Below are 27,332 nucleotides of genomic sequence, written 5' to 3'. Positions count from 1 at the left end.
GGATAACTGCACCGCAGCGAACCGATCCAATTTCAAAAAAACCGATCCATATTTTAAAAAAAAACAAACCGATCCACTTTATAAAAAATGGATCGGTTAACCGATCCACTTTTATAAAATGGTTCGGTTCGGTTTGGATCGGTTTTTTGAAAAAACCAATCCATGAACACCCCTAATAGAAATTATAAATTTACAAATTACAATAGAGAAATTAAGATCAGTAAAATTTACAACTCACAATTTAGAAATTACAAATTTACAATATACTAAATTCTGATGAACAGAGCAATTAAGATTAATAAAATATAGGGAACTTTTACTAACCAGGTTGTGTAGGAACATAAGCTTAGGGTTGTGGCTGGCTATGTAGTGTGAGAAACAACCCTAAGCTTATGTTCCTACACAACCTGGTTAGTAAAAGTTCCCTATATTTTATTAATCTTAATTGCTTTGCTCATCAGAATTCAGTATATTGTAAATTTGTAATTTCTAAATTGTCAGTTATAAATTTTACAGATCTCAATTGCTCTATTGTAATTTGTAAATTTATGATTTCTATGTTGTTGATCTTAATTGCTCTATTGGAAATGGGAACTGGGAAGTATTCTATTTGAGTCTTGGAAATGGTTTCATGGTCTGGATTGTACATTTTTATATATAGCTACTTAACGCGCTGGAAATTAAAGAAGTCAAGTGAAACAACAGATGCAGATGAATAGCTGCAATTATATATATTCTTTCATTTTTAATATCTAGGAAGAAAAAGTATTGTAGGAGGTTATTAATGTTGTTTTGGGTATGTATTTGACTATTTTTTATTAGTCTTTTGAAATTGATTGTTTGGTTGAGATCATATGTAAAGCAATCTGGGAAATAGATTGAAGAATTTGGTGCTCTTTAGTCGATAGTCAATACCAAGTACCAACCATAATTGAGCCCAAATAGTAATCCTTTCCACCAACCTCACAATCTGAGTTGTATGATCATGAATGTGTAGTTTTGTTAAACATAAAGTAATACTTGCAGAACCCTTCTTTCCTCTCTCACTCTTCTTTGCTAAAGATCACATGCACCACTGGCTCAATTACTGCCTTCACTCTCTCCCACTTCAACATCACCCTCACAATACCACGCTTCATCCGTGACCTCACAAACCTTGACTTCAGCTTCAATTTCATCCCTGGTGACTTCTCCACACCCATTTACAACTACTCCAAAGTGGAGTACCTAGACCTCTCTAAGAACAACTTTGATGACAATGTTGCCCATGTCATTGACCAAGTTCAGCAAATTGGAGAAATCCTTGTGTCAATTGGAGATATGATGCCTTTGGAGAAGCTGGATATGTAAAAAAAAAAAGCCTTCGCTTCTTGGTTTCTTCACTCAGTTCCAATCCTTGTAATTTTTGCAACATCCTGTTATGCTTCACCAACATGGAAATCTCATTTGCCAAACCTAATTCCTGCACAACAGGGTAAACACATTGAACCATTGATCAATACTTGATAAAAATTAATGGTTAGTTGTCACATTGGTTTATCCCCTTGATTTCATTGCACACTTGAGCATATGATTCTATCACTGAAAGCTGTTGATAGGATATTTTCTAGTGTCACCATGCTTGTAAATATGGGTTAATATGTGTGATCCTAATTTATAGTCTTTAAGAAATGGCTTAATAGTAAATAATTGGAATAAGGGTCTTATTGGATGGCCCTGACATTATGGAAGAAAAACCCTCGAGGTGGCTTGCTTTATAAGAGAAGAAAGTGGATGAGATATTTTAGCATGCTCTCCCAAAATTATAGCATGTTCTCTCTCTCCTTGTTTGTTTTGTTTGTGTTTAAATTTAATGTTATTTGTTGATGAGGATCAACTTGGTATTGTTTTGGTTTGTGTTTAAATTGAATGTCATTTGTTGATGAGATCAACTTGGTACTATTTTGGAAACCTTGTTTTGATAGGAGGTGAATAGGATTTTAGTATTACACAATGAGTCTATACTTATGTTAATGTTTTTAGTTATTCTTTGATATTAAAATTTAAAACTTATGTATGACCTTTGAAAGCCATCCTTTTAAGTTTTAGTTGTTATTTTATACTCTTTTAGTTAAAGTTTGGACATTTGGATAAGTGGTTATGTCAACCTTTACCACTTTAGAAAAGTTTTAAAAATATTGTATCTCTTCTATAGTTCCATTTTGCTTTTATAATAAATTAATAAAGTTAAAATGTATAATTATATGTTACTTTTTATTTAGTTTTTAATTTTACTATTATTTAGTTTATTTTATATATATGTGTAATATATATATATATATATATATAAAGAGAGATTCGTTTACTCTATATAAATCATGCTCTATATTAAATTTTAACGATCTAATTATTAAACTTAAAGTTATCAATGTACAGAATAAATTTGTAAATTTAAAAAAAAAATTAAAAATCATTTGATACTTCGTTTCATTAAGTCTAATTGATAGATAATCTCATTTAGGTATATTTACTCCTAAGTAAATAAATCATTCTTTATATATATTAGTATTATGTTTTGCATAAATTATTATTATACTTTATTATTATTATTATTATTATTAATATTTTACTACATTTAGTACATTATATGCGCTTATTTTAAAAAAATTAAAAGAAATTAAACTTAATTAAAAGAAGGCTTATCAAACTTAAACAAAAAAAAACACAAAACAGTTAAAATGTTGTGTCCGTTGGGCCAATTTTCTAAACTCAAATCCTTTCTTATATTTATCCTTAGGTGCGGTCATACGGAACGCAGCTTCTCAATATTGATAGGAGTTTCGTAGTTTGCTTAGTACGTGGAAGTGGCAACCTTCAAGTTTCAAAGGTGCGTGCTTTTGTCAATGTTTCTTCTTAACTATGATTTTCTTCTGTTAATTAATTTTGGGTAACCCAAATTGGCATAAACCATGGACCTAAACTCAAGTCTGTTATTATAATCCAAAGCTCTAATTTTTATTTTTTGTTTTTTATTTTTCAGAAAAATCCCTTCCAAGGCATTTGTTTGATTGTGTTCAAGGTTGGTTGTTTCTATGCGGTGGTTGGCTTCATTTGATGAGAGAAAATTGCAGGGATGGTTGTTTGTCTCAATTGGCTCTATTTTCTTTGTTGGGTATTTCTTTGTTGTTGTTATTTCCAAGCTTCTCCCACCGTCAAACATTGCCCTCATTTCTGCATTGCAAAATGATTGGTAATTAATTAATTAATTAGTCCTGATATTGAGATGTGATTCTGTAGGTTTTTACTTTCATGTCAATGGTTTTTCAACATAATTTTCGATTTTGGGGAGGGCATAATTTAGGGTGTAGAATGTAAGGGCTTGAAATTGCAATATGTTCTGTCATGGGTTTTTGTATAAATTGTTTTGTGTCGTGTGATGATGATAATGGGTATGTTACTGTGTTTCATGAACATGTCATTCATGCTCGTTTGATGATGATAATGGGTGTGTTACTGTGTTTCATGAAAATCTTATTTGTGCCACACACCAAGAGGTTATAGTGTGTTCATTCATGACAAGATCTGATTTGGTTGGTTTGGATTCTTTGGAACATGGAATGATTTTTCTGCTTACTCGATTACGCGAATTAAACTGGGTTGTGTTCTTGTCATGTTGTGTATCTGTAAAGTTTTGAGGTTTGCTCCATGTTTGTGTCTGCTTGTCTTGTAGATCTCTAAGGGTAGAAACGAAGTTTATTTTTAGGTATATATGAAAATCGGAACGAGATTATGGCTAATAGATTATAGAAGGATATAAACAAATCAAGACCTGAATTTCCAAGAGAACTCTCCTGATTTGTTCTGAACATTCACTTTATTGAAGGTGTCAATTAGGTGGCACCACATTATACTCCTTCCAGCATTAGGGGTGTTATTTGTGTACAGAACTGTAAACTATCTGCAAATCTTGATTAAATCAAACATCTTCAAGAAGACTGATAGTGCTGTTTATCTGTAGCCATAGCCTCTAAATTTCTCCAACATCAAATTATCTTGATCGATAGCATTAATGTCTATAGTAACGAAAGATTCCATACTCTATTGTAGCCTAGACTAAACAGCTTGGACCTCCTCACAACCTTCAGACAATGATTTTGTAGAAAATAACTCTCTTGGTGATGCTTTAGGAAATAATGTTAGGGAAATGGTTTTTGATAGAAGAACCAACGAACATGTTGGAGATCAGGACGAGGGAGGTGATTTTTGATAAGTACTTAATCAGGTACCATTTGTCTCTTGGTCCAACATGATGGTTGTCCTAGCTTCCTTAGTGATTCTTTCTTTTGGACATGGGATCCTCCAAATTTAGGTCTGGATTTATGTAATTGCTAAATGCATAATTTGAGTTAGTGCCTTAAATTAAGTTTTCCACCATCAAAACATCATCACCCTTTTCTGGACTCTTCTAAAATGAGAAAAATAAATTTAATGCGTGTGTTGTGATTATGTTGCAACTAATAAATTCACCATTGGAACAAATAACAAATATTTTGTTGATGGTATAATTTCTTGATAAGCAATTGTTGTGATCTTTGTAATTACTATTACCTCTCCCCAAATGAGAAAGAAAAACTCATTATTTTCCTGTTTTTATTTTGATAATTATAATAGGTACTATTGCTTCTTGGTGCCATTGACTCTCCCTATAATTTTGGTCGCTGTGTACTTTCATTGGCTCAGCATGAAGTTGTTCAAGCATGCTTAGCTTAACTTTGCCAGATTTTGAGGGCAAAAAGACCTGTATGCTGTTGGAGAACACCTATGTCAATTGCTTCTTTGGTATAGTCATGCAGAACCTGCACTCCTTTAATCACCTCAAAAAGCAGACTTAGGATTGTTGTTTGTGCACATTGTCATCAACTCTTTCTTTGGAGAGTTATGTGTATCATTAAGTCCTTCTAGCAACATAAATTGCTTTGGAGGCTCATTAGGTTTATCGTTTTGCACTTTTTGATGTAGTTCACCTTCATGAATGATGAGTCAATTTCATCTTCTAGTAACTAGTATTAAGTTCATTCTCTTAATTGTTAAAATCTTAATTTATTTAAACTAGTTAATATAACTAATTATTATTATTTAAATGTTTGTACTAACCCATTTCCAAATAAATTAAATAATTAATTTATTTAAAGTATTTTTAAAGTATTTTTTTAATTAGTTGACAACATAAAATTCTTTATATTATATCAAATTTAAGCTCTTAGTAATATATTTCACAGTTATATTGATGTTTTACACTTAACCCAAAATAACTAGGGTCAATTAATCTGGCTTGGAAACTAGTACATAATTAGATAATCTTAAGTTAGTCTTATGGTATGAGTTTATTTTCTGTACCATATATCTCATTCTATTTGACTGCATTTTTACAAAATGTACTAAAATTTCTCCTCCAAAAGCAATTAAAAAACACTAGCTCAGGGGATTGGGAACCTAAGCTCAAGTATTTCACTGCATTGATTGCTATAGTCTTGCAAACACAAGAAAAATAGAAAACAACAAAGGAAAAGAACAAAACGTTGGAACTAAAATGGCAGTTCAGAAATCAAACTATATTTACAGTATCTGTCAGGTAACGTAGGATGCAACCTAGTCCTGCTTTCTCTGTCAATTTATCATGAATCCAAAGGAAATGATCACATGTAGGATGATCTCCAGTAGCTAAGCCTCTATATAAGTACCTATGGCAAATACAAAACTCTTAGGACAGAAAATGGTGTAAGAATACCATTAGTTATCTACAATAGTTACTATAATATTGTTAAATACCATTAGTTATCAGCGATAGTAAATATAATATTGTTAAGAAAGAATCATTCAATGTCCATTTTGACTCTATTAAAAATCTAAAAAGTACAGAGGAAAGTGTTGTCAAGGTGAAGGATTTTAGACCTATCTGATTGGGCGCAAGAGTGAATAAGATCATAAAAGCTTATTCATGCTGGGGTTGACCACAATTCAAGGAGATACTATTGCAGCTCTATTGCTATCAGACTGTAGAGGATATTAGGTACAAGAAAGAGACAGATTTAGTTTTTAAGTTGGACTTTCACCTTTGTAGTTATGGTTAATGGTTGACCGAGAAGCTAGAAATTGGTTTCAAGGAAGGTGGTCTGTGACTGGGTTGACCTTATATTGCCCTTTATGTTCACTGTAGTAATGAAAGACTTCAGGCATTAATTAATGAAATGTTGGAAGTGAGTTTCAGTAAGGTCTTTTTGGTGGAACCAATGGCATCCTTGTGGAGTTTGCAGACGACATAGATACTATTCTTTTCTTCTAGAAGACAGATTTTCAGAGATGTCCTATCACTAGAAGTTTAAACTTTAAAGATTTATATAGTCCTTTCTCCTGATGATTGCATCATGTGCTTCAAATGTTATGAAGCAAACAACCAACACCTTTTGTGTAATGAGGTAGCTCGGAAACTGTAGTGAGCTGGTAGGAGATTGCTGGCTACGGTGACCTAATTTTGAAGTTGTTTACTCTATACTTATTAGATAGGTTCTGGGAACAGAAAATTAAGTTCCCCAGTTTTTGGTTAAAAAATAATAATATATCAGGTCTGAGACACTGGGCGCTACTAGAAGCTCCAAAAAACACTTCTTGAGGCATTCGGTATTTGTGTCCTAGGATGCGCATGAAAGAACCCTTCTAACACTTGAAGTATGCAGACTAGTGATTTGGTATATGGTTTAAAAGATTGAGGTTGTAATTCATGTTTTGCAGCAAGTAGATACTTGAGGAGAACAGCCGCAGCATGCTGATCTAAAATGAGAAAATTTTACAAGTTTGTAAGGTTGATATTAACTACATGAATATTTCTACCTGAAATCTTATAAAATCACAAATGAATATGCAAGAATAATATGGGAGTGTGCCTCAATGAGGGTTGACAAAAGAACTATTGTGCAAGAGACAATGATGTTGAATAGATACACAACCCAGTTGTTCCTAAGCAGATCCTTCATGTTGATAAATGATCAATGAGGGATCATATATTTGTGACTTTTAACATCTAAACCTTATGCATAGCCAATGAAAAAGAATACTAGTTAAAAAATCTACTCTAATATAATTTGTGGTTGTATCAATAAGGGAAAACACAGGTTGTAGTTGGAAAACATGATCTAAAATACAATTGTCATTTTTGATTGATAGATGAGATCCGAGTGTACATTCATTTGCAAGTTTATTTCCCGGTTTTTGACATCTAACAATTGTCTCACTGCACATAGTGAATTTGAGACATCCGATATATAACTTGTTCCCAAGTACTCTTGAGAGGGGAGCATGACGGAAGGGGCACATAAATTTCATTTATCAAGTTGAACCATCGAATATAAACAACATGTTTAGACATAAGTTTAGAAGTACTTTTTGAGAGTCTCTCAACAGAAAATAATTTTTTTTTTTTTGCAATAGAGAAATTTTCAAAAGCACTTAGAACTTGCACCCAAACAAACTCATAATCAACGTATTAACAAGAGGTAAGTACTTGAGAGATTCCAAAGCATGCTACTACATGCTATTGTAGGATAATTTTCTCATAGAACTGAGTGTGCCCAGATAAGAACCTGTAACCTAGTTATATTATGAGTTGATTTATCAATTGTAATTGAAGCATGTGGGGAAAAATAAAGCAGTACAGAACTGAAAGGGATACAAAAGAGGTGGGCTAGTTTTATTATGGACAAATAATTACTAATAGAAATTCTAGAATTCACCAAAAGAAACAAGGAAAATTCTTGGAATAATATTCATAAATGAAAATATAAGTAGCATCTTGCTTCACACATAGCAGGCCATTATAGCCATATAAAATTAAACAGAAAGTAAACAATTTTCTCTAATTTTCCTATTCTATACATCATCCCATATGACTATAATTCTTTCAAAAATAACTAGAAGTTATATATAAAAAAACAATAAAATCCATGATAATTTATGCTATGAAAATTATATGAAATTTCCTTTGTTTAAATAACGTATCAATATTAGAAAGTTTCTAAAACAGAGGAGTGCTAACAACACACTCCTTCTAACACACTATTATTTGTTAAAATTTATTGAAAAATGTAAAATCAAGAGAGAAACTGAGAATTGCCAAATGGGACTTACAAAAATTTGTAATTTCCAATAAATTTCAGTCAATAGCAGAGTATAATCAAAAGAGTGTGTTACCAAAATTTCTCAATAAAATATTAGGATAAAAACATGTCATAGGTATTCTAGAACAAAATAAGGTTGAATACAGAATTGTGACAGTAGGGAAGATCAACACTTCCTTTTCCTTCCAAATTTTATAACCATTATTTTCCCCACACTATATAAACATCCCTTAGAATGCTATTCACATCTATGTTATGATTTCATCAACACATTATCATTACATTTCTGAAAAATTTACAAACGAATCACTTATGTTTATTACATCTTCATATTCCAATTTTTTGCTTTAATTGTTCCAGTGCAGCACATATCATGTTAGGTAGAATGCAGACTAAAGTCACGAAACTACAATGACCATTAACTATAAACCTCAGACTGTTACATCATCCAATCAAATTTGCATTTTAAGAGAATGAGAAGCTAGTCAAATTAAAAATGACATGTAAAATTGAATTCAAACAAAATACTTCACCACTCACTTTATTAGGATATCATAGTACTCAGGATCCAAGGAAGAAAGCATCCCATCCACATCTTTTATAGCCATTATAGCTCTATGCACCACAAGCCATTGTGCCGCCTGCCAAAAGAACAATGATAATCAAGGTTTATCTAAAATATGTCATGTTTTCAAATTTTCAACAAATTACAAAACATCAATTACAATTATACATGTATCAAAAAGAACAGTCTTTGCTAGTTAAGCTTAGCTTTAAAAGGGGGAAAAACACTGTTTTTGTTACACAACAACCGAAATCAAATCTAAGCAAAGATATTTAAGCATCAAAACTCTAAAATATAGAAAGAAAAATCGAAGAAAAAAAAAGATATATGAAAAATATGTTGTTAAGAAATTAGAAAACTTCATCTGAATAGCACCAGGCCTCCTGAGTAACAAAATAGGAAAACCCTAGTCTTTAATGCTAACTGATCAATTCCTTTCTTTCCATTTCCACCAAACAACAACAACTGAAGCTTCAGATCTCAGTCTCCGAACGGTGCAGTACGTTACCTCGTTAAGTGGGTCCCTTTTATTTTTATTTTATTCATTAAGTGGATCCTATTAATTAATTAATAAATAATAATGCATGCTTATTAAAAAAAATTGTAAATCGTAAATTTTATGTTTTCAATAAGAGAAGAGATCTATTTACTCCAATAGTAAATCTATGTAGACTTATTTCGTTCAACAACTCATATTCTATATCAAATTTCAACAATCCAATAATTGAATTTAAAGTTCTTAATTTATATATTAAGTCTATAAATTTTTTAAAAATTTAAAAATTATTTGATATTTTATTTCATTAATTTAAATTGACGGATAATCATAAAATTATTTTATACATTGATTTGAATTAATGAAATGAAGTATTAAATAATTTTTAAAATTTTTAAAAATTTGCAGATTTGATCTATATATTAAGAATTTTAAATTCAATGGTTGAATGTTTAAAATTTATTGTAGAACATGAGTTATTCAACGGAATAAGTCTATATAAACTTACTCTTAAAATAAATGAATTTCTCATCTTTCAATAAGAGGAAAGCTATTTTATAATGGCCAAAATGGTTGCTAAGTTACTAGAGTATTTTATAAACATACTTTTGGAGTTGTGTATCTATTCCAACTCATACAAGTATCAAAACAATTTAATTATATCTTTAAAAAAGTACTATTAACTAACTGTTGGAAATAGGATTCGATTTTTTTATGTGTAGAGAAAAATTTTGTTAGTTTTAAGATATAATTTTGATTTTTATCAGACATGAAATTTGTTGTATTAATTTTATTTATATAAAAATTATAAATATCAATTGATGTTTGCTCCAACAAGCAATGTTATAAAAGCTAAATCAATCGTTGACGCGTAGTGGTTTGATAATTTTGTAGTCAAATTGGTTACTTATTGAATCATTTAAAATGATCTACATTAAAAAAAATTAAAATAATATAATTAATATAATGTAAGATATCACACATTAAAAAATAAAATTATTGTAATACTAAATAATACAATATCATTGTAAATATATTAAATATATTGTTTCCTTTTCAGTAGAAATCTGTTTGCACCACCTAAAATAGTGGGATTGTAATCAAATCCCATGGTGATCTGCCATATCATGATTATAGGAGAAATTATAGGAATCTGTAGGAATATGTTTAGCCTAATTATAGGGACCATGATATGTACATATATGTAATCATATTGGCTGAATAAATCATCAGATTACCATCACAATTTCTTTATGGTATTAGAGCCTCTAGGCTCTGGTTGAGAAAAGCTGAGAGAAACAAACAAAATGGTGGGAAATTATGATGAACGAATTCATGATGAAAAGGATCCTGAATGTGAACAACCTAAGATGGTGAAGAAGACACCATCTCCATATGATTTGAATTCTAGTGACAATCTAGGAAACGTGATTACCCAGGTGCAACTTCGGGGTGAAAACTATAATGAATGGGAAAAAGATATGAAAACCTCATTACTTGCATGATGAAAGTGGGGTTTTGTTGATGGTACAATACAACAACCGAAAGAAAGGTCTTCTAAAATGAAGGATTGGTGGACCGTGCAATCTATGTTGGTGTCATGGATTCTGAATACTATTGAACCAACTTTGCATTCTACTATCTCTTATATGGAGAATGCAAACGAACTATGGAACGATATTGCAGAACGATTTTTAGTTGTGAATGGTCCTAGAATTCAACAACTGAAATTAGAATTGGCTGAGTGCAAACAAAACAGAACGCCCATGGTGAATTATTATGGAAAGCTTAAAACCTTGTGGGATGAGTTAGCCGATTACCAATAGATACCGACATGTATATGCAAAGGCTACTCCTATGATATTAAAACGCAACTGAAAAAACAAAGGGAGAAAGAAAAGGTGCACCAATTCCTGATGGGGCTTGATGACTCATTGTATGGTATAGTGCACTCAAATTTACTTGTTGGTGATCCATTACCTTCGTTGAATCGCGTCTATGCGACTCTAGTGCAAGAAGAACGGATGAAGATAATTACTAGAGCCAAGGAAGAACATGGAGTGGTTAGGGGTGGGCAAAAAAAACTGAATTGAACTGAACTGAACTGTACTATAAAAAACTGAACTGTTTGTAAAAAAACTGAACTGAACCATTTAAAAAAAATTGAACTGAACTGAACTGTTAGAAAGTTGAACTGTACTGAACTATAAAAGTTGAACTAAATTATAAAAATTAAACTATTTTTTTAAAAGGATAAAAATTAAATGTGTCTAACATGTTCTATCTTAATGGATTAGCTTGATAGTCTGATGACCAAAACTTTGCGAAAAAAAAGTGATCCGAAAAAAATTGTATCAATTTTGTCAAACCTAATGGATTAATTGAGCTATGTTGGACGACTTATTTTTAGGCTTAAAATTCACTGAGTTTGTTTGACTTAATTTTATATTTTTTTCCTTTGAAAAATTTAAATAAAATGAAAAATAAAGTAAAGTTGGCAAATGTGTCTATCTTGATAGACCAATGAGTCAAAATTGTTCAATTCAAAATATCATAACAGTTCAATGCAATTTAAATTGCAGTTCTGTTCAAGTTTTTATAGTACAGTTCAGTTCAGTTCAATGACACAAACAAATAGTTCAGTTCAGTTCATCTGAACTAATATTCAGTTTAGTTCAGTTCATGAGAACTACTTTTAAGTTCAGTATAATTTTTATAAGTTCAGTTCAGTTCATTTCATTTTGCCCACCCTTAGGAGTGGTCATGGGCTTGGCAGTACAAGCTGGTGTAGGGAAAAAAGGATGGGTTGATACAAAGGACAAATGAGCAGTATGTAAAAATTGTAATCAAACAGGTCATGAAGCCGAGTCTTGTTTCAAGCTGATATGATATCCAAAATGGTGGGGAGATAGGCCATGAAATGTAGGAAACACAACTGCTTATGGAAAATGAGTCATAGGTCATGGGAGAGGCATGAATATTCGTGCTATTGTTTCCCAAACTACAAATGCAGGAACAAGCACTCGAATAACAGATGCAGACAAAGGCGTTTTGATGGGTTTGAGCAATGAACAGTGGCAGATGCTAACGGACATTCTAAATAGTCACAAGGGTAACACCAATGAAAGAATGACACGTAAAGAAGCAACATGGATTATTGACACAGGAGCTTCCAATCATATGACAAGGAACTTGAGATCTTTGCATGAAATAAAAACTTTGCAAGGATGCCTTGTGGGATTACCCAATGGACAATAAGTAATTGAACTTGAAAATGTTTCATATGTGCCTAAATAAAATTGCTATCTAATATTTGTGTCTCAATTGATAGATGCAACCAATTGTATAGTGCAGTTCACTAATTCTCTATATGTTATGTAGGATCGCACTTCGAGGATGTTGATTGGTGTGGGTGAACGAAGAGATGGGCTTTACTATTTTAAAGGGATTCGTCATGAAAAGATTTTCAAAGTGAATGGAGTGTGTTCATTTGATCTTTGGCATAGACGCATGGGGCACCACTCAATGGAAAAATTACACGACTGGTTTCTAATGTTAGTGGAAAATATAGTGAATTAGCTAATAAAGCATGTGATGTGTGTCATCGTGCAAAACAAACTAGAGATAATTTTTCTTTGAGTAATCATAAAGCTACTGCATCTTTTGAATTGATTCATTGTGATTTATGGGGTCCTTATCGAAATCCATCTTCTTGTGGTGCTCATTATTTTCTAATTATAGTAGACAATTTTTCTCGTGCAACTTGGATTTATTTGTTACTTGATAAAAAGGAAGTTTCACAATTTTTGCTAAACTTCATGGCCTTGGTGGAAAGGCAACTTGGGAAGTAAGTAAAAATAATGCGGAGTGATAATGAAACAAAATTTATATGCCTAAAGAATATTTTTCTTAATTGTTGGATTGTTTTTTAGACTTCATGTACAAGAACACCCCAACAAAATGGTCGAGTCGAAAGAAAACACTAACATATCCTCAATGTTGCACGTGCCTTGCGATTTCAAGGTGGCCTTCCCATCTCTTTCTGGGGAGAATGTGTATTGACAATTGGATATTTGATAAATAGGACGCCAACATCTTTGTTGAATGGAAAGTCACTATATGAAATGCTCCACGAAAAACCTCCTTCCTATGACCACCTTAGGATATTTGGTTCTTTACGTTATGCACATAAACAAGGAGCTAAGGGAGACAAATTTACAAGTAGAAGTAGAAGATGTGTTTTTGTGGGATATTCTCATGGAAAGAAGGGATGGATGTCGTATGACTTGGAGAACAAAACATATTTCATATCGCGTGATGTTGATTTCTACGAGACTGAGTTTCCATATGCTCAACAAGATTCAACAGATAGCACTGATCCTTTGTCCAATTTGCCTAATTTAATTAGTGCTAAACCTGGTAGTGATAATGACAACAATTTTGATGATCATGATGATCAACCTAAATCTCACAATGTTGTCCCAGTTGCTGAAGACAGGGGGTGTTGTTATAGATAAACACGGCAATGATGAAGCAACAATGATATAGCTTGGACGAGGGCAGTGACTATGTAACTAATACAGTCTAAGCGTTACCCCCAGTCTCTTGCTCACCATCCCATAGCATACTCCAGGTTCACCTTATCCTATAACACATTATGTGAATTGCAATAGTTTTTCTAATCAACATCGTAGGTTCGTTGCTTCTGTCACCATTGATAGAGAACCCACCACTTTCCTAGAGGCAATGAAGGATGTGCGATGGCGTTCCTCCATGCAACATGAGATCCAAGCACTTGAAGATAATAATACATGGACCCTATGCCACTTACTCCCACTAAAAGGGCTTTGGAATGTAAGTGGGTTTACAAGATCAAGCACAACTTTGATGGCACCATAGAACGATTCAAGGCTCGCCTTGTTATTCTTGGAAATCATTAAGTTGAAAGGATTGACTATAAAGAAACATTTTCCCTGGTGGCAAAAATGGTCACTATTCGTATTGTTCTAGCAATGGCTGCAACAAAAGGATGGGAACTCCATCAAATGGATGTACACAATGCTTTTCTCCATGGAGATTTGCAGGAAGAAGTTTTCATGAAGCCTCCACTTGGTTTTCATTCCTCTCATCTTGGTATGGTGTGTAAACTGTAGAAATCATTGTACAATTTAAAACAAGCTCCACACTGCTGGTTCGCCAAGCTCTCTTTAGCTTTAAAGAGGTACGGGTTCTAGTAATCCTACTTAGATTACTCCCTTTTCACTTTGTTTCACAAACAGGTGCACCTTGTTGTGTTAGTCTATGTTGATGACTTAATTGTTGGAGGTAATGATTCTACCACAATTCAACGATTTAAATCTTATCTAAGTCAATGCTTCCACATGAAAGATTTGGGTAAGTTAAAATACTTTCTAGGTGTTGAAGTTGCATGATCACAATGTAGGCTATTTCTTTGTCAAAGGAAATATGCATTAGATATCATCATTGAGGCAGGACTCCTTGGTGCAAAACCTGTGACTACTCCGATGGAACAAAATCATCATCTTGGTCTTTCCAAGGGATCATTGTTGAGATTTCCGTTAAAACACTTTTGTTAATATTTGTAAATTCGTTTAATTCTATCAACGGTCTCAAACACAACAAGTATATCGGCCGTTCAAGTAGTAAAAATATCGTATCCACAGGGATTAGAGGGTAATATAAGCATTTATTGACTATTCGTGACTAAAGAATAATTCCAATTTCATAGTTTGTGCAGTGAATTCAAAGTTGTGACTATTGGAATGAAAGCTATAAATAAATATTGTTTTGTGAGTGGAAAAGGTAAGGAATGGTATTGTGGTATTGTGAGGTTGTGGGGGTCAGATTTCACCAAACGTAACACTAATGTATCCTTAATCTCTTGTTGAATTCATTGCTTAGTCAACCCAAGAGTTTACTCAAACCTAATCCCTTAGAGAAAGAGCCTAGGTGCGGATATAGAATATCAATCCCTTGAGTACCCAATATCTACACCCGCATTACGGGCTAGGGTTTAAGACTACTAATGGGTCAAGCTCTATCCCTAGATACAATCACCACTAGGCATATGTTTCAGAACTAGTTTCAAAGGTTATTTTCCAATACCCATGGAACCTTAAATCATGCAAAGGGTGATCAATCCAAAGCAAGCATTAAGAATAGAAACAAACACAACAAAGAATAAAACAACATGTATATATATCATTAAAACCGTAAAGATTACAATAGAGTACGTTGGTTACATCTAACCCCACAAAATGGGTGAAACCACTCACAACAATGAGGGCAAATACAAAATAGAGATGGAAGAGGAAGTGAAGAACCGAAGGAAAGATCCGCACACGGACGATCCCAAGCCCTGGGAATCCCTTCCGCAGCTCCTGGAGGCGCCCAATGTGAGAATGGGGGAGAAGTCCCCGAAAATGCCTTCAAATACGAGCTTGGGGAGACAGATTAGGGTTCATGCGCCCGGCGCATAAGTCTTCGCGCTCGGCGCATGGCCTTCCAAATGCCCTCTGTCTTCAGGACACGCCTGGCACAATTCATATTGCGCCCGGCGCAATAGCTTCCAGAGATGAGATGCTCTGTTGTGCTCGCCCGGCGTGGATCACCTTGCGCCCGGCGCATAACCTCTTCTCTGCTCCTTAGCTCCTTTTAGTTTCCAATCCTATGGATCTTCAATCCTCAAGTCCCTAGCTCAATACCTGCACAAAAAATGAGGTGTATTAAGGTATTGTTAGCTAAATTTGAGTTAGTTATATCTGCACACAAAATGAACCAAAAAGAGAACAATTATATTGCAATGGTTCAAAGGATGAGTGGAATTTGTTCAATAAGTCTCATCCAAAAAGAGGTAAAATTGAGACTTAACAACCATGTCTTACTTCCCCGAATAAGTATCGATGATTAGTTGGTTGTTTCATATATTTTTGTTTTACAAGGCCGGAACTATCATATTGTGTACACATTCTTTCTCAATTCATGCAGCAGCCTCATATGGAGCATTGGGAGGCTGCCGTGCGTGTGGTTTGCTACCTCAAAGGCACCCCGGGGCAAGGAATTTTGTTGGATAGTACTTATGATCAACGACTGACCAGGTGGTGTGATGCAGATTGGGCTGCTTGCCCTCTAACTAGACGGTCCCTTACTGGATGGATTGTTCTCTTAGGTCATTCCCCTATCTCTTGGAAAACTGAAAAGCAATATATTGTATCTCGTTCTTCTACTGAAGCTGAGTATCGCTCCATGGCTGCCACCACTTGTGAACTAAAGTGGGTCAAAAGTATACTATTGAGTCTTGGCATATATCATTCCATGCCTATGCATCTAAAATGTGATATCCAAGTTGCTCTTCACATTGCCAAGAATCCCATATTTCATGAATGCACAAAACATATTGAAGTTGATTGCCATTTTGTTCATGATGATGAGATTATCAAAGGGACCTTGCTGGCTTCTTATGTTTCCACACGCTCTCAACTCATAGATATATTCACCAAGGCATTAGGGTGTGCACTATTCTCTTCTTTCCTTACCAAGTTGGGCACTCGAAATCTTCATGCACCAACTTGAGGGGGAGGGGGTAATACAATATCTATTAGGTGTTTCTTCCTTAATTGATGGCTAAGGGAACCCCTGAGAATTGATAGGAGAAAGGAAACAGATATTTGATTTCAAGCCTGCGTTTTCATTCCTTAGAAAGGCTATATATAGCCATTACAAAAACATGCAAATCAGAATTAGTTACAATCAGAGGGTCCTCCGGATTTGTAGGCAAAGGAATCTATGAAAATAATAATCTACCAATTCTAATTTATTGTATGCAAGGAAATATAGTGGCTAGGCACTTCTAGAAACATGCTGACATAGTGAGCTCTATGGGATGTAATCCTTCAGATGGGCTGGTGCGGTAGTAATCCTTTTAGGCCTTGCATTAGCCAAATGGGTTGTGGTCTGATTGCTAACAATATCATTGTAAATATATTAAATATATTGTTTCTTTTTCGATAAAAATGTGTTTGCACCACCTAAAATAGTGGGATTGTAATCAAATCCCGTGGTGATCTGCTGTATCATGATTATAGGAGAAACTATAGAAATCCATAGGAATCTGTTTAGCCTAATTATAAAAATCATGAGATGTAAATATATATAACCATATTGGCTGAATAAATCATCACACTACCATCACAATTTCTTTACTAAATAACAAATATCACATACTAAACTTGAATTTAATATCATGAGTCCATAACACAATTCCATAAAGTTCATAAATGTCAAATCTATAATAACAAAATTCACAAACAATTAAACTAAAGTTAATGAAAAAACTCCATAAAATAAGTTCAAAAATCAAAATATAAATAATATCAACATTCAAAATTTATGTCCAAATTATTAATTCAAAAGCAAGTTTACAGAGAACAAATTACGTTGTAGTTTTTTTTTATTATAAATAATTTGGCAACCCAGATTGATTTACTAATTTTATGTGAAAATTGACCAGTTTGATATCTCAACTACTTAGAACAAAAATTGTTCCAATTTGAACACCAGTTCCGATCGAATTGGCGGTTGTATCTAATTATTCAAAATAAAAAGCTCTCCTGGGTAGCATGCATGATGTTTTTGGGTTCTGCAGGTAAGATCCTCAACCTTTTTTAGCTAAAACACTTTGATGTTTTTGATGTTGAACTCATACAAAACTGTGAAAGGAGAACCATAACCTTTTACCCAGATGTGATATGTAATTGAGACAAAGCTACTATTTGAGTTCTCTAAAGCATGAGCACTAAAGGCCTAGAACATAGATTATTATAGCTAAGAAGAAAGAACTAAGTTATGACTTTACATAGTAACCCCACAACCTTTAGCTTCTTGCTTTGAAGGCAATCATCATTTGTCATTGTTGAGATTTTTATATTTATTTTCTTTGAACATATTGGCCTATGTTCTTTATTGATCTGGTTTGTAAGTTAACCTTGATAAATTGGTTCATAACTTTTCGTAGTAGTAGGATCCTCTTATCTTCATTTGATTGAATGATAAATCAACAACTCATTTATGGATACAAAATCAGAGTGTTTTCCACTTTGGTTGAATAATTAGCTTTATGTTTGACAATATATAAGGGTCCTTTATGTGTGACTTATACAACTATTTTTATTTACATTTGAATTGTTAGTACCTGTAGTGTCCATTCATCATTGGTGTTTCATGATTATTCTAATAAGAAAAACCAAGGACATAATTTTATTATTAATTAAAATTTATTAGATATATATTAATTTTAGTTGTACTTATTTAATGAGTTTTCACTCTCTAATTTGTAGTTTCAAATAAATTTTAATCAATAGTAGACAATGAGTTAGAAAGAATGTTGGAATGTATCCCGAACACTCTTCAATTCAATATCTAGTTCTATTGGACCTACAAAAAGTTAATTTGAACTTCAATCAAATTAAATTAAAATAAGTGTTGGTAAATTAAATTACATATCGAGTCAAAATAATATAATTTAGTGGTTAATTCAATTTATACAACACAATCATTGAAATCACTAGTTTAAATTTGTTGCATATTTTTAATATATTTCAAAATGAGGTATAATTCTTTTTTACAGAATTAACCTCTATAGAAATAAAATTGTGTCTTCAGACACAACTCCATACATAGAACAAAGTTTGAACTCTAAAATTTGGTTAATAAGAACAAGTATTGAACTATTTTAACTAATAACTTTTACATATTATCTTTTAATTATGTGATGAAACATTCTTTGACCAGGATAATAACTTTCCAGAAAAATAAAGTCATTATTGAACAATTAAGAAATTTTTCACTTAAGTTGTGTCTTAGCATTTACAATTATCCAAGAATTTAGAGTGCGTAGATAACATGCATGTTAAATAAAATAATTATTATTTTTAATTTACGGTTAATTGTTTGTACTAACCCATTAATAAAATAATAATAATTATTTTAATAAATAATAATTATTTTTAATATACGGTTAAATGTTTGTACTAACCCATTTCCAAATAAATTAATTAGTTATATTAACTAGTTTAAATAAATTAACATTTGGTTATTGAAAGTTGAAAGTTTAGTTTAAGCAAATAAGCAACTGTTTGCAGTTTGTTTAGTTTATACAACACATCGATGCCTTCAGATAAAAGTATCGTGCATTTATTTCAATATTTGAGTTATTGACAAGTCTTTGATCATAAAATAATTTATCATAGCCCTTTTCTTTATTGTGTTCGAAACTTTTCTTTACAGTCATTCAAAACCAGTTTTTGCTAGTTCAACCGTTTTAAGATTTTAACAAGTCACGGCCATCCAAAATAAAAACCTCAAATATAGAAATTAAGAGAATGAACTTAATACTAGTCACTAGAAGATGGAAATTGACTCATCATTCATCAAGGTGAACTACATCAAAAAGTACAAAACGATAAACCTAATGAGCCTCCAAAGCAATTTATGCTGCTAGAAGGACTGAATGATACACATAACTCTCCAAAGAAAGAGTTGATGACAATGTGCACAAACAACAATCCTAAGTCTGCTTTTTGAGGTGATTAAAGGAGTGCAGGTCCTGCATGACTATACCAAAGAAGCAATTGACATAGGTGTTCTCCAACAGCATACAGGTCTTTCTTCCCTCAAAATCTGGCAAAGTTAAGCTAAGCATGCTTGAACAACTTCATGTGAGCCAATGAAAGTACACAGTGACCAAAATTATAGGGAGAGTCAATGGCAACAAGAAGCAATAGTACCTATTATAATTTTCAAAAGAAAAATAGGAAAATAATGAGTTTTTCTTTCTCATTTGGGGAGAGGTAATAATAATTACAAAGATAACAACAATTGCTTATCAAGAAATTATACCATCAACAAAATATTTGTTATTTGTTCCAATAGTGAATTTATTAGTTGCAACATAATCACAACACGCACGTTAAATTTATTTTTCTCATTTTAGAAAAGTCCAGAAAAGGGTGATGATGTTTTGATGGTGGAAAACTTAATTTAAGGCACTAACTCAAATTATGCATTTAGCAATTACATAAATCCAGACCTAAATTTGGAGGATCCCATGTCCAAAAGAAAGAATCACTAAGGAAGCTAGGATAACCATCATGTTGGACCAAGAGACAAATGGTACCTGATTAAGTACTTATCAAAAATCACCTCCCTCGTCCTGATCTCCAACATGTTCGTTGGTTCTTCTATCAAAAACCATTTCCCTAAAATTATTTCCTAAAGCATCACCAAGAGAGTTATTTTCTACAAAATCATTGTCTGAAGGATGTGAGGAAGTCCAAGCTGTTTAGACTAGGCTGCAATAAAGTATGGAATCTTTTGTTACTATAGACATTAATGCTATCGATCAGGATAATTTGATGTTGGAGAAATGCAGAGGCTATGGCTACAGATAACCAACACTATCATTCTTCTTGAAGATGTTTGATTTAATCAAGATTTGCAGATAGTTTATAGTTCTGTACACAAATAACACCCCTAATACTGGAAGGAGTGTAATGTGGTGCCACCTAATTGACACCTTCAATAAAGTGAATGTTGAGAACAGATCAGGAGAGTTCTCTTGGAAATTCAGGTGTTGGTTTGTTTATATCCTTCTATAATCTAGTAGCCATAATCTCGTTTCTGATTTTCATATATACCTAAAAATAAACTTCATTTCTACCTTTAGAGATCTACAAGACAAGCAGACACAAACATGGAGCAAACCTCAAAACTTTACAGATACACAACATGACAAGAACACAACCCAGTTTAATTTGCATAATCGAGTAAGCAGAAAAATCATACCATGTTCCAAAGAATCCAAACCAACCAAATCATATCTTGTCTTGAATGAACACACTGTAACCTCTCAGTGTGTGACACGAATAAGATTTTCATGAAACACAGTAACACACCCATTATCATCATCAAACAAGCATGAATGACATGTTCATGAAACACAGTAACATACCCATTATCATCATCACACGACACAAAACAATTTATACAAAAACCCATGACAAAACATATTGCAATTTCAAGCCCTTTCATTCTATACCCTAAATTGTGCCCTCCCCAAAATTGACAATTATGCTGAAAAACCATTGACATGAAAGTAAAAACCTACAGAATCACATCTCAATATCAGGACTAATTAATTAATTAATTACCAGTCATTTTGTAACGCAAAAATGAGGGCAATGTTTGAAGGTGGGAGAAGCTTGGAAATAATAGCAACAAAGAAATACCCAACAAAGAAAATGGAGCCAATTGACAAACAACCATCCCCGCAATTTTCTCTCATCAAATGAAGCCAACCACCGCATAGAATCAACCAACCTTGAACACAATCAAACAAATGCCTCAAAAGGGATTTTTCTGAAAAACAAAAAACAAAAAACAAAAATTAGAGGTTTGGATTATAATAACAGACTCGAGTTTAGTTCCATGGTTTATGCCAATTTGGGTTACACAAAAATTAATTAACAGAAGAAAATCACAGTTAAGAAGAAGCACTGAGCACGCACCTTTGAAACTTGAAGGTTGCCACTTCCACGTACTAAGCAAACTACGAAACTCCTATCAATATTGAGAAGCTGCGTTCTGTATGACCGCACCTACGGATAAATTTAAGAAAGGATTTGAGTTTAGAGAATTGGCCCAACGGACACAACGTTTTAACTATTTTGTCTTTTTTTTTTTTGTTTAAGTTTGATAGGCCTTCTTTTAATTAAGTTTAATTTCTTTTAATTTTTTTTAAATAAGCGCATATAATGTACTAAATGTAGTAAAATAATAATAATAATTATAAAAAGTATAATAATAATTTATGTAAAACATAATACTAATATATATAAAGAATGATTTATTTACTTAGGAGTAAATATACTTAACTGAGATTATCTATCAATTAGAATTAATGAAACGAAGTATCAAATGATTTTTAATTTTTTTTAAAATTTACAAATTTATTATGTACATTAATAACTTTTAGTTTAATAATTAGATCGTTAAAATTTGATATAGAGCATGACTTATATAGAGTAAACGAATCGCTCTTTATATATATACATATATATAAAATAAACTAAATAATAGTAAAATTAAAAACTAAATAAAAAGTAACATATAATTATAAATTTTAATTTTATTAATTTATTATAAAAGCAAAATAGAACTATAGAAGAGATATAATATTTTTAAAACTTTTCTAAAGTGGTAAAGGTTGACATAACCACTTATCCAAATGTCCAAACTTTAACTAAAAGAGTATAAAATAACAACTAAAACTTAAAAGGATGGCTTTTAAAGGTCATACATAAGTTTTAAATTTTAATATCAAAGAATCACTAAAAACATTAGCATAAGTATAGACACACTATGTAATACTAAAATCCTATTCACCTCCTATCAAAACAAGGTTTCCAAAAGAGTACCAAGTTAATCTCATCAACAAATGACATTCAATTTAAACACAAACCAAAACAATACCAAGTTGATCCTCATCAACAAATAACATTCAATTTAAACACAAACAAAACAAACAAGGAGAGAGAGAACATGCTATAATTTTGGGAGAGCATGCTAAAATATCTCATCCACTTTCTTTTCTTATAAAGCAAGCCACCTCGAGGGTTTTTCTTTCATAATGTCAGGGCCATCCAATAAGACCCTTATTCCAATTATTTACTATTAAGCCATTTCTTAAGGACTATAAATTAGGATCACACATATTAACCCATATTTACAAGCATGGTGACACTAGAAAATATCCTATCAACAACTTTTGGTGATAGAATCATATGCTCAAGTGTGCAACGAAATCAAAGGGATAAACCAATGTGACAACTAACCATTAACTTTTATCAAGTATTGATCAATGGTTCAATGTGTTTACCCTGTTGTGCAGGAATTAGGTTTGGCAAATGAGATTGCCATGTTGGTGAAGCATAACAGGATGTTGCAAAAATTACAAGGATTGGAACTGAGTGAAGAAACCAAGAAGCTGAGGCTTTTTTTTTTTACATATCCATCTTCTCCAAAGGCATCATATCTCCAATTGACACAAGGATTTCTCCAATTTGCTGAACTTGGTCAATGACATGGGCAACATTGTCATCAAAGTTGTTCTTAGAGAGGTCTAGGTACTCCACTTTGGAGTAGTTGTAGAGGGGTGTGGAGAAGTCACCAGGGATGAAATTGAAGCTGAAGTCAAGGTTTGTGAGGTCACAGATGAAGGGTGGTATTGTGAGGGTGATGTTGAAGTGGGGGAGAGTGAAGGCAGTAATTGAGCCAGTGGTGTCGCAACCCGAAAATTTCCGATCTCGCGACTAATGATTTAGACATCCTTTTGAAAATCTCATCAATTAAGGAATGCCCGAACATCAGACTAATCCTTAATCAATTCTTTTGAAAATAGGTTCATGGAGTCGCCACCAATGTTTTATTCAAAACATTGGAAAAAGAAAAGGTTTTTAAAAGTCTAATAATGGCCTTGATAACCAGAATTGGGTTCGGGGTTCGGTTACGTGTAGGGATGGTATTAAGCACCCCTACAACGCCCTAAATCGGTACCCTATGATGAAGATAACATAATAAGAATTAATAGTTTAAATATTTAATCCCCTTTATTAACAATTATTTACATGAAAATTAAATTACATGGTGAACCCTAAGATATCTACATTTATTGTTGGTATTTGTTGATTTAGATTTGGTCCTAAGATTTATTGATTTGTGTGTTTGATTTTGCTTTATAGGTAAGATGGAATTTATGTTCTACTACAATGACTATTTTAGGGATTTCGAATTCTCAAGTATATAAATTGATAAACCTCCTTAGAGTTTGTGCTTGCAGTTATGATTAAATGTTGTATATAGCATTAAATGGAAGACTGTAAAGCTTTGTGCCATTTATGGTGTTCAAATTGGTTTTGTCCATGCCTTCTTAGTGGTGGAATACATAGGGTGCTTTGGTCGAAAAATTAATGGTGAACTTGTTACAGGAATAGGGGCAGATGAGACAAAGGAAGAAAAAGAGCACATACAGGGCACAACAGAGTCGGTTATTGAAGAAGGATTGATGGCAATTGATCCTGAAATTCGAGAGTATGAGAAAGAGAAATAGAGAGAGAAATGACATGGGCAATGGTTCAATGTGTTTACCCTGTTGTGCATGAATTAGGTTTGGCAAATGAGATTGCCATGTTGGTGAAGCATAATAGGATGTTGCAAAAATTACAAGGATTGGAACTGAGTGAAGAAACCAAGAAGCGGAGGCTTTTTTTTTTACATATCCAGCTTCTCCAAAGGCATCATATCTCCAATTGACACAAGGATTTCTCCAATTTGCTGAACTTGGTCAATGACATGGGCAACATTGTCATCAAAGTTGTTCCTAGAGAGGTCTAGGTACTCCACTTTGGAGTAGTTGTAAAGGGGTGTGGAGAAGTCACCAGGGATGAAATTGAAGCTGAAGTCAAGGTTTGTGAGGTCACGGATGAAGCGTGGTATTGTGAGGGTAAATTTTTTTGAAAAGAACCAAAATTTTGGATTCGATTTGGAACGATTTAGTATTTCGCTATTGATTCCCATCCAATCGAAATACTTTCTATCCAGATTTTTCTCCATATCTTTAATATCACCTTCCACTAGAGAATTCTTGATAAAGATATTACCTATTATATCCAATATATCCAAAAATTCTTTTTTAGTGGGAGAGAGTGAAGGCAGTAATTGAGCCAGTGGTGCATGTGATCTTTAGCAAAGAAGAGTGAGAGAGGAAAGAAGGGTTCTACAAGTATTACTTTATGTTTAACAAAACTACACATTCATGATCATACAGCTCAGATTGTGAGGTTGGTGGAAAGGATTACTATTTGGGCTCAATTATGGTTGGTACTTGGTATTGACTATCGACTAAAGAGCACCAAATTCTTCAATCTAGTTCCCAGATTGCTTTACATATGATCTCAACCAAACAACCAATTTCAAAAGACTAATAAAAAATAGTCAAATACATACCCAAAACAACATTAATAACCTCCTACAATACTTTTTCTTCCTAGATATTAAAAATGAAAGAATATATATAATTGCAGCTATGATTTCATCTGCATCTGTTGTTTCACTTGACTTCATTAATTTCCAGGGCGTTAAGTAGCTATATATAAAAATGTACAATCCAGACCATGAAACCATTTCCAAGACTCAAATAGAATACTTCCCAGTTCCCATTTCCAATAGAGCAATTAAGATCAACAACATAGAAATCATAAATTTACAAATTACAATAGAGCAATTGAGATCTGTAAAATTTATAACTGACAATTTAGAAATTACAAATTTACAATATACTGAATTCTGATGAGCAGAGCAATTAAGATTAATAAAATATAGGGAACTTTTACTAACCAGGTTGTGTAGGAACAGAAGCTTAGGGTTGTGGCTGGCTATGTAATGTGAGAACACAGAAATGTGACCACTGCAATGGATTGAATTAAAAAGTATAAAACATAGGATCAGATTATGAACCTCTTATCTCTCTCTCAAAACCCATTAACAGAATTATCGATAATGGATTGGGATTTGGGAATGATCTCTCTCTCTTAACTTCCTAAAAAATCATCTCCCTGTCCATCAAATCCTTCAATAAAAAAGAAAGCGGTCTTTCTTTTATTTACCTAAAAACTTGACAAAATTTTTTATAACATTAAATTTTTTTAAAAATTTACTTCTAAAATAATTAATTTAATATTAAACAAGTCCTCCTATTTTATTTTAAAAATTTAGTTTCTTCTGCTCGCAAATTCACATTTTCCTTTTTGTAAAATTTCTATTAAGCTGTATTTTTAATTAGTTTAATTAAATTTTTTAATTTTTAATTTTTTTTATAAAGTAATTAAATTCTCAAATCATTGTATTTAGAAAAATTGTTAGCAAGTATATATTATACCATTCAAGGGATTGTTACTAACTACTCACAGCACATCACACATTGATGTATTATAACGTGAAATAATGATATAAGATTTAATTATTTTAATGTACCCAATAACATATTAATTATTTTTGTTATCATTAGTATAAAAAATATTTCTTTATTATTTATTGTTAATGGACTAATTTCGTAGATATTATATATAAAGAGATTGAGAGAGAGGATTATTTATTTTCTCTTAATATATAGTATATAAATAGTATTATCTTATATAAGTAGTAATTGTATGTGCCACTATTAAATAAATAAATAAGAAAATTAATACTCACTTAAAAATTTGATAAGAGATATATATATACAACGTCATTTAGAAAAACTTCAAGTAGGGGTCAATATAATTTTTCCTAGCTAGATTAAATCTTCTTCATTTAAAAATGAAAACATTATATTTAAAATAATTACACTAAATAATTATTTTTGTTCCTAATAATTGATTGATTTAAAAAATATCTCTCCAAGTTGTAGTTATTTCTTAAATTTGCATTTTATTGATTTCTGAATTTTATATTTAAGTAGTAAATCAGTAAAATACAGGTAACGAGTATAAATATATGAGTATTTAAAAATTCAATGAATCTATATATAAAAATTAGAAATAAGTAGATTGTTAATTATAAAAGTAAGTATATATAAATAAAGATTAATTAAATATATATATTATTATTCATAATATAATTATTGCGCGGTGTGTAATACTTAATAAATGTTACACCCCGGTACCGGTGTTAGTATAACCTGTCTGTCTCTACATATATATATATAGAGAGAGAGACAGAGAAAATGAATGGAAGAAAAATAGTTATATATGTAGTTGTTTGATTATCTATAGTAATAAATAAAGGGAAATATATGTCATATTGTAACTGATTTTTGTCTCCAAAATAATGGATAATTATACCCTTAATTCTTAAGAAAGAAATAAATAATTTTTAATTATTTTACTTTTAAAAAAATTTAAAGACAAGAGTGTATAATGGTACGTGATAACCTAATTTAATATATGAATAGGGATCCTTTTACTCCAAGAGTAAGTTTACCTAGACATACTTCGTTCAATACCTCATG

General features: G+C 32.2%; 3 protein-coding genes and 1 long non-coding RNA gene across 4 annotated transcripts; 2 read left to right on the top strand and 2 right to left on the bottom strand.

Moving 5' to 3' along the window:
• The first annotated feature begins 720 nt into the window (after positions 1–720).
• LOC145955604 (uncharacterized) lies at positions 721–5,213 on the top strand. Its single transcript, XM_083070569.1, has 3 exons — positions 721–2,866; positions 3,020–3,229; positions 4,651–5,213. Exons 2-3 carry the CDS (start codon positions 3,072–3,074, stop codon positions 4,742–4,744), a joined length of 252 nt encoding a protein of 83 aa, XP_082926695.1. The 5' UTR covers positions 721–2,866; positions 3,020–3,071; the 3' UTR covers positions 4,745–5,213.
• Positions 5,214–5,441: 228 nt separating this feature from the next.
• On the bottom strand, positions 5,442–8,808 carry LOC145955603 (actin-related protein 2/3 complex subunit 5A-like). Its single transcript, XM_083070568.1, has 2 exons — positions 8,691–8,808; positions 5,442–5,720 (listed from the first exon to the last, which is right to left on the bottom strand). Exons 1-2 carry the CDS (start codon positions 8,756–8,758, stop codon positions 5,585–5,587), a joined length of 204 nt encoding a protein of 67 aa, XP_082926694.1. The 5' UTR covers positions 8,759–8,808; the 3' UTR covers positions 5,442–5,584.
• Positions 8,809–10,518: 1,710 nt separating this feature from the next.
• LOC145956102 (uncharacterized) lies at positions 10,519–11,037 on the top strand. The gene is made up of 2 exons (XM_083071662.1): positions 10,519–10,650; positions 10,723–11,037. Exons 1-2 carry the CDS (start codon positions 10,519–10,521, stop codon positions 11,035–11,037), a joined length of 447 nt encoding a protein of 148 aa, XP_082927788.1.
• Positions 11,038–19,631: 8,594 nt separating this feature from the next.
• On the bottom strand, positions 19,632–26,194 carry LOC145955602 (uncharacterized). The gene is made up of 4 exons (XR_014432264.1): positions 25,682–26,194; positions 21,796–21,885; positions 21,439–21,646; positions 19,632–20,016 (listed from the first exon to the last, which is right to left on the bottom strand). It is a non-coding gene; the product is annotated as an uncharacterized LOC145955602 (long non-coding RNA).
• Positions 26,195–27,332: the final 1,138 nt, after the last annotated feature.

The sequence above is a fragment of the Cajanus cajan genome, chromosome 3, assembly GCF_000230855.2.
Source record: "Cajanus cajan strain Asha chromosome 3, NIPB_CcT2T_4, whole genome shotgun sequence".
NCBI lineage: Eukaryota > Viridiplantae > Streptophyta > Magnoliopsida > Fabales > Fabaceae > Cajanus > Cajanus cajan.
The sequence above is the reverse complement of the archived record's forward strand: the minus strand, read 5'-3'. Positions and strand labels throughout refer to the sequence as shown.